This window comes from Vombatus ursinus, unplaced genomic scaffold, assembly GCF_900497805.2.
Source record: "Vombatus ursinus unplaced genomic scaffold, bare-nosed wombat genome assembly UNPS02010320.1, whole genome shotgun sequence".
In the NCBI taxonomy this organism is placed as follows: Eukaryota; Metazoa; Chordata; class Mammalia; order Diprotodontia; family Vombatidae; genus Vombatus; species Vombatus ursinus.
This window is the reverse complement of record NW_020950098.1, coordinates 543,151-551,610: the sequence shown is the minus strand read 5'-3', so window position 1 is coordinate 551,610 and position 8,460 is coordinate 543,151. Positions and strand designations below refer to the sequence as shown.

General features: G+C 41.1%; 1 protein-coding gene across 1 annotated transcript in view; it reads right to left on the bottom strand.

Moving 5' to 3' along the window:
* CPM (carboxypeptidase M) overlaps positions 1-8,460 on the bottom strand; it is a 64,162-nt gene that overhangs the window by 24,439 nt on the left and 31,263 nt on the right. Inside the window, exon 3 of the mRNA XM_027854182.1 lies at positions 1,469-1,535. Coding sequence (XP_027709983.1) covers positions 1,469-1,535 — 67 coding nt within the window. The remainder of the gene's footprint in view (positions 1-1,468; positions 1,536-8,460) is intronic.

Sequence of the window (8,460 nt, the reverse complement as noted above, 5' to 3'; positions counted from 1 at the left end):
TTTTTTTTTTTAGTTTTTCAGGATGAATGTTTCAGAATGCGTAAGAATTATGGACTCACGGTTAATTTTTAGAAATACTTAGACACTTTATAGTCTTAAGCCAGATCTCATACATTATACAAATAATATTCCTTTATACAGTTTGTACAAAGGTCAAATGCTTTTTTCAAAAAATTATGGTTGGTTGTGGAAGACAGATGGCTGTTGGAGAGGCTAAAAACAACTTTAGTCCGAAACTCTCAACAGAAGGAATGTCAAAAGACAACATCAATAACATCTATTCCGGGAGGGGATTTTTTTTCCCCAAGTAAACAAGTCCAGAATCCTATTTAAGTGTTTATGAGACTCCTTCTTTGCCTGATCTTGACCACTTTTTCATCATGAAATAATTAAGGTCAAGCAGCTGACAAGTATCTCATTTGATACTCATTGTGGCCCTATTAAGTTGGGTAGTACAAGGACTAGAAAACCCAACTTGAAGATGAGGAAACAGGCTGAGAGAGGTTAAGGTGACTTGTCCAAAGTCATGCAGATAGGTACTGGGACTTGAATTCAGCAGCTAGGTGGCACAGTGGATAGAGTGCAAGGTCTGGAGTCAAGAAGACCTGAGTTCAAATCTGGCCTCAGATACTTGCTAGCTGTATGACCCTTTGCAAATCACTTAACTTTGCCTCAGTTTCTTCATCTATAAAATGAGCTGGAGAAGGAAATGGCAAACCGCTCCAGTATCTTTGCCAAGAAAACCCCAAAGGGGTCATGAAAAGTTGGGCATGACTGAACAAAACTTATCCTTCTTCCTTCTCATTTGGCAGCTAAGTGGCACAGTGGATAGAGTGCTGGGCTTGGAGTCAGGAAGATCTGAATTCAAATTTAACCTCAGATACTTCCTAGCTGTGTGACCCTGGGCAAGTCACTTAACCCTGTTTACCTCAGTTTTCTTATCTGTACAATGAGAAGGAAATGGCAAACGACTCCAGTATGTCTACCAAGAAAACCCCAAATGGGGTCATAAAGAATTGGACATGAGTGAAATGACTGAGCAATGAAATGACTCCCAGTTAGTGTTCTTTCTATTATAAAACACCACTCTCCTCTCAAAACAAACATCACTGAGCAATTCGGGGTCAATATTGGCAAATAGTTAACCAATATGCTCTAATGCTCTAACTCCAACATGTTGTGTTTTACAATCAGGGATGAGGACTAGATCTATGATTTCAGTGACAGAGAACTTCAGGGCCAAGAACCTCCTTCTACCACAATGCAGGCCAGCACCTTCCATGAAGTTTAAGAGTCTCAGACAGAAGGATCCCTGTGAGCAACCACATGTTAACATTATCTGTTTTACTGTATTTTTATTTTTATTGTTAAATATTTCCCAATGCCATTTCCATCTGATTCTGCCTCGCTGGGGAGGGTTGCTGACTGCAATGTGGCCCACGTGTCAGACCCCTCTGGCTGAGGGAACTGAGAAATTACATGCTTTGTCCAGGGTTAAGTAGCCAATGTATGTCAGAGGTGGAGGTTTCGGTCTTCTGGCTTCAGGGCCAGCCCTCTAGCCACTGTTTCTCACTGCCTCTCTAAAACTGAAGATGTAAAAGATAGACATCAGCTGGTCATGGTTAGACAACTATATGTTGCAGCATTAAAAATGATGGATCCTCTTCAAACCTTTCACTGGCTCCCCGTTGACTCTAGGAGACCAGCTCCACAGCATTGGCATTTTGTTGTTGTTGTTTAGTTGTTTTTCAGTCATGTCTGACTCTTCACGACCCCATTTTTTAGGTTTTCTTGGCAAAAATACTGGAGTGGTTTGCCGTTTCCTTCTCCAACTCATTTTATAGATAAAGAAACTGAGGAAAACAGGGTGACTTGCCCAGGATCACACAGCTAGTAAGATTCTGAGGCCAGATGTGAACTCAGGTCTTCCTAACTCCAGGCCCAGCACTCTATTCACTGCACCATTGGCATTTTTAGGTCTTCCATAATCTGGCTTCCACCTATTTTTTTTCCCCCAGACTTGTTTCACATTCCTCCCCTTCACACATTTCCAATCCAACTGGACTGTTTCCTGAACTGGCTGTTCCCCACCTCTCACCTCTCTGTCCATTGTCAGGCTGTGCTCCATCCCTGGCATACTACTTACTCTTCCATCCTCATCACCACCTTACAGAATCCTTGCCTTCCTTCAAGGCTTGGCTCATTGGAAAACATTCCCCTCCTCCCACAATGACTAGTGCTTCCTCCTCCAACTATCTTGTATTGTATAAGGCTTGCTTATAGAATATAAAATCCTTGAGAGCAATGAATATTTTTGTCCATATCTGTAGCACCCAGCCCTATGCCCAGGAAAGTAGGAACTTTAATAAATGCTTATTAAATTGTATCGAATGTTAAAATCCCAGGAGAGGAGAGTTTCGTAGTCTGTTAGACTGTTAGACTAAGTTACTTAGACTAAGTTACCCGTAGACTCTAAGAGCTTACATTGACCCAGTCTGTATAGAGTTGGGGGCCTAATGCTTCTAACTGTTGGACTTCAGGGTGAGATATACCTTTAAGCTGTCTTTGAAGAATTAGAGAGTGGGTATTAATCTTGTTTAGCATTTAATCCCTGGTTTGTTCTTTGTTTGCCATAGAGAATTACTTAAAGAAATTGCAACAACTCTTCATGGGAAACACCCATAAGAGTAATTTATCTATTTATTAACCAACTATTGGTCACTGGAGGGAAAGAGTAGCCACCCAAAGGCCTACCTACTCAGTACCAACTCTCTTGGACCAGCTACTAAAACTGTCCCCAAACTGGTAAGAGGACTTGTTGTACAGTGGAAAGATTATTGAACTTGACATGAGGAGAGAGCTGGACGTGAATCCTACCTCTGACACTAGCTTTGGGGCCACGGGCAAATGACAATTTCTCTGAGCCTGTTACTTCTTCTATTAAAAGAATATTTTAAGAAATATAGCAACATTTGCAATACTGACTCAAACGTTTGTTATGAGGCTCAAATTATAATGTATATAAACAAACTATACACCTTGTAGCTTTAATTGGTGATATGTAAGTGGGGTGGGGTTATGTGACTCCTCAGTTAACCAGCAACACTGTCTTCTCTTACCCATACCAAATCACAGAGTATGCTGTAGTTTAAAGGATAGCATATTCACCATTCCCATGGCAGATGTTAAATATTAACATGTGTTTCCGTAAAATCTCCTTTCTGGGAGGTCATCAAAAATGGAGTAGTTACCAACTGAAAATATTTCATTTTTTTAGACCTCAGTTTCCTCATATGAAAAATGAGGGGAATTGTTCTAATGATGGTTAAGGTATCTTCTAGCTGTAACCTCCTATGACCCTATGATCTAGGAGGGTGGGTGAACTTCTCTCTATTTTGCATCGTCTGTCTCTCTTCTCCACCCCCAAAGTGCCTAGGGATTAATAAACATTTGTTGAACTGAATTGAAATTGATAGAACTTCAGGGACAAGACAGCAGGCGCCAATTTTATCATTATTGGCACTAAATGAATTGCAAGATGAGAATTTTATTTTGCATAACTCCAATGGCAGTAAGCCGAAGGCAGGGGAAAAAAAATCCAATAAAAGAGATAAGTATATAAACCTGACAAGCAACCCTACTTGGTAAGAGAGCCCACTTGAAGGGTTCACCCCTCCCCCCACTTTTCCCCTCTCCTTCTGAGAGCCAGGCCATTCTTGGCCCATTCAACTTGTTTTCAAAGGTCAAAAGTAGGTTAGCAGGGTGGGGACTTCAACTATGAAAGAAGGCAATGTTTGAAGGCATGTCCTTCTCTTCTAAAAATGTCCTGCTGATAACAGGTGTGCTGAAAAGTTCTCAAGGACTTTTGCTCTCTTCTCTCTACAAAATAATCTAAACTTTGATTACTCTCATTACCTCAGTTCTGCTCAGATCCAATTACTCTCTCAGGGTTTTTTCCACCTAGCGTGACTAAACTTAAAACAACGTATATTGATTGGGACAGTTGAGGATGACAAAAATCACCCTGGTAACCTGAGGATATTCATTCAGTTACTCAGTCAACAAATATTTGTATGTGTGAGGCAATGTAACAACATGCTAGAAGAATATAAGGGACTGATATTCTATTGCTCCTACTGATGGGGTATGGGATCTGGACTCCCCCCCCCCCCCCGCTTAGACTTTCCCACAAATTTCAGGAACCCAGCCCCTGAACCCAGATCCCTGGCATTTGCCTGACACATTGGTCTCATCCCAGTATAATCCTTTCAACTGTCCTTTCATTGTGGCCTCCAACTCAGTCCAACCCTTCATTCTGTGTTAACTCTGGACCCAGTCCCAGAATTTTCTCATATGTTTCAGTCACTGGTGCCTCCACCTAAGGCATCTGGCCTACCCCTGCCCACCTTGATTACTTCATTAGCTTACTTGACACTGCTTTATCTCATCCAAATCTTCCCACTATCTTTTTCCCTATAAAAAATATTAGTCTTGTCCCTATCAAATTTGTAGACTCACTAGGAGTCTGGCCCTCTTGTATTGGCATCACAAATAAACTCATTACTTGGACAGGAAGGCTTGAGTGGTTGAATTCTTTCAAGGCAGACTCATGCCCTGTACCCTTGCATTTTGGGGTTCCCAGTACTCCTAGACCACAACACTACTATTCTTTTAGTGGGAAGTGTGTGAGACTTGCGAGTCAGAAGAAACTTGGTTTCCAACTCTGCCTCTGATGCTTATGAAATCAGTGACCACTAAGCCTCAACTTCTCTATCTGCAAAAATGGGGATGATAGGGTGCCATAGTGGATAGAGAGCTACACTTGAAGCTTGGAATACCTGAGTTCAAATCCTGATGTAGACATTGACAGTCTATGTGACTGTGAGCAAGTTATATAACTTCTCTCAGCCTCAGTTTCCCCAACTGTAAAATGGGGATAATAATAGCACCTATCTGATAGTTTATTGTGGAGACCAAATGAAATGCTATATGAAAAGAGTTTTATAACCTTTAAAGTTATATATAAATGTTATTATTATTATTATTATTATTATTAATAATAATTACAGTATCTACCTCCCATGGTAGAGTTTTAAATGAGATGTGTGTAAAATGCTATATAAATGTCTGTTATTACCACTAGCTTACTCCGTGTAGGAGTTTGTCTTTATGTCATGCTTGGTATCTAATCCAATACATTACAAGGTAGTAGACTCTTAGAAATGTTTAATGATTGAACAAATGCCCTTCAGGGCTTATGCAATAGTATGTGTTGATACAACATATATTATAATACTAAGAATTGCTGTTGTTAGTCATGTTCAACTCTTCATGACCCCATGTGGGGTTTTCTTGGCAAAGATCTAGAGTGGCTTGTCATTTCCTTCTGCAATGGATTAAGGCAAACACAGGTTAAGTGACTTGCCCAGGGTCACACAGCTAGTAAGTGTCTGAGACCAGATTTGAACTCATGTCTTCCTGACATCCAGACCCAGCGCTCTAGCCGCTTAGCCACCTAGTTGCCTCTAAGAGTTATTATACGGGACAGGATAAGGGTTATACTACCTGAGTAGGTGTTAGGAATTCAAAGGAAGAACAAATTTAGTCCAAGCAGGATAATCAGGGAAGGTTTCATTGAGGAGGTGGGATATGAGTGAAACTTTACAGGATCCTGGTGATAGGCCAAGAAGAGAGAAGACAGTGTTGGGCAGATGGGTGGCACAGTGGATAGAGCACCAAACCAGGGTCAGGAAGATTCGTCTTTTGAGAGTTTAAATCTGGCCTTGAATACTTTCTAGATGCACCTGGGCAAGTCACTTAACCTTGTTTGCCTCAGTTTCTTCATTTGCAAAGTGAGCTGGAGAAGGAAATGGCAAACCACTCCAGTATCTTTGCTAAGAAAACCCCAAATGGGGTCACTAAGAGTTGAACATGAATGAAAAAGATAACAACTACAGAGAAGACAGTATTCTAGGTAAGGGGAAAGGCACAGGTGGAATCACAAAAGGAGGAAAGCACAGGGCTTGGGAGAGAGGGTGTAAAACTATTTGGAGCAGAGAATTTATATTCAAGGAAATACTAGTATATAAGATTGAATATTGATTGAAGCCAGATGGTGCAGAGTCTTGAAAGCCAGGGTAAGGAGTTTGGCCTGTATCTTGAAGACCGAGGGAAGCCCCTGAAGGATTTTTAGGATGAGAGTATGACAGTGCTGTTATTGGTAGTAGTGTTTTAGGAAGCTTACCCAAAAGAAGGGATTTGAATGGAGGAAGAAGTATAACACAGCCTAGAAGACTCTGGCAACAGATTAGGTGAGGGGAAAGGTGATGAGGGCCTGAATCAGAATAGTAGCAATGGGATAAAATCAATGGGGGCTGAAATTCAGTAGGCATGACAACTACTCAACAGAATTTGGGGGCTAATTAGTCATTGAGGAGGTGGTTGGGGATGGAGAGAAGTGGAGTAGGACTCAGTATTTTTCCTACCTAGGATAAGTTCCACAAAATGCAACATTAGAATGAAATGTACCCTCAAATCAACTTCCAAACACAAATTCAGTTGGGGAGAGAGAGGACAGGGAGATCTATGCTTGGGTATGGCAATCAAGGAGGAAGCTGCTGGTAGCTTATAGTAACTAATTATTCTTTCTAACTTGGTTTTGTATATATATATTATATATATACAGACATACACACACACACACACACATACATATAATTGAAGGAGTTATGGTACCTGGGTGCTTGTTGCATGAATATAAACATCCTCTAAATTTGATGCCCTGAGACAAAGCCCTGTCTTTGTTCTAGCTCTGATGGGGAGCAAAGGAGAGGGAGGGGCCAAGTGTGCACTAAAACCATTAACAAAACTATTCTTTATTCCCTAGGTCAACCACTGGTGTTTGAGAAATAAGATTAGATGTATCAGCTACAGCCTTTAATGGAGTAAAAGCATAGGTCTAGAAAGGAGCAGTAGGTGTATCCATCTTAAGTAAGGCTAGGAAAGGGGATATAAAAGTCAGTTTGGTGTATCTTCATTAATGACATAATTGCCTTTAAACTAATAAAAAATTTGAGAATAGGCAGCTGAATGAGTCAGAAAGAAAGAAAAAGAAAGAAACAAAGAAAGTCAAGCATAAAAGTTGTCATTCAATGGGCAATTGAGTTATTATAAAGGCTGAAAATGCAACCCAAATGGTATCTGTAACGGTCTCATACCCTACCATCCAAGGCACAGTGAGAATAACATTGACAACATACTGAGTATAACACTACCCAAATATGGATCAAGATTTGGGGCTCAACAATACCCACACCCCAGTATTCAAACAAGAGTTACCAAGTTTCCACTATGTGCAAAGCACTGGGAAGACATATACCATGTATGACATAGACCATGTGAGCTCAAGGAGCTCACCATGTGGGAGAGGGAAGGGAGAATTGTAAACAAATAACTAAGAGACAAGGGTTGGTGAGATAAGTGGAAAGGAGAGGTCAGGGCTATGGGCTTTGAGGAATTAAAGGAAGTAAGATTCACTTGGAGGTAGCACCTGAGTAGAGTCTCGAAATGAAGAGAAGGGCACCAGGGAGACAGGGATAGGAGTCTATTAGAAGCATGGAGGGAGGGAGAGAAAGGGGGAAGGCATGGAGATAGGAGAGGACAAGTTGAAAATAGGGGATGGAGTAAGAGAAGGGAACGAGCATTTATTAAATGCCTACTACTTGGAGAAGAAAATGTTCAACCACTCCAGTATCTTTGCCAAGAAAACCCCATATGGGGACACGCAGACTACAGCATGACTGCACAACAGCAATTCAAAGTTCACTTGTGTCCTTGACTGGGCACAGCTCAAGGTAAGGGAAGAAAATAAATTCTCATCCAGGTGTTCTTCCTCAGAGAGCACAGAGACAAGCAGGTATCGTCACTCCAAATCATTTGCAGTTCCCTCAGGCCTGCCAGAGTGAGGGGGTCAATGATGAATGTCTATCTGTGAAAATATGGAGGATCAAAGAAACAGACAGACATAAAAGTGGCCCAGGTTTGAGTCCCAATGTGTGATTTAATAAAATAAGTCTTGGGTTTAGTTAATTATTATAGATCAACATGTGAACACGTTTCTGGCAAGCCTTGGCGGTAACTGGTTTTTTTCTCCTTGAATGGAATAATCAATAGTTTACATAATAGATTTTCAGATAGCGTAAAGCCTATATGTTTTCATAATAATTTAATATTATTAACAGTCCAAATAACATCAAGGCAGTCCTTCCTGTATTTCATGAGTTGAAATGAAATGGAGCTGGATTATACCAGCCTCTAAGCAGTTTGCCAGACAGGCTAGCAGGGGTGGGGAACCTGCGGCCCCTCCAGGTCCTCAAGTGCGGCCCTTTGACTGAATCCAAACTTCACAGAGCAAATTCAGTCAAAGGGCTGCACTTAAGGACCTGGAGGGGCCACATGTGG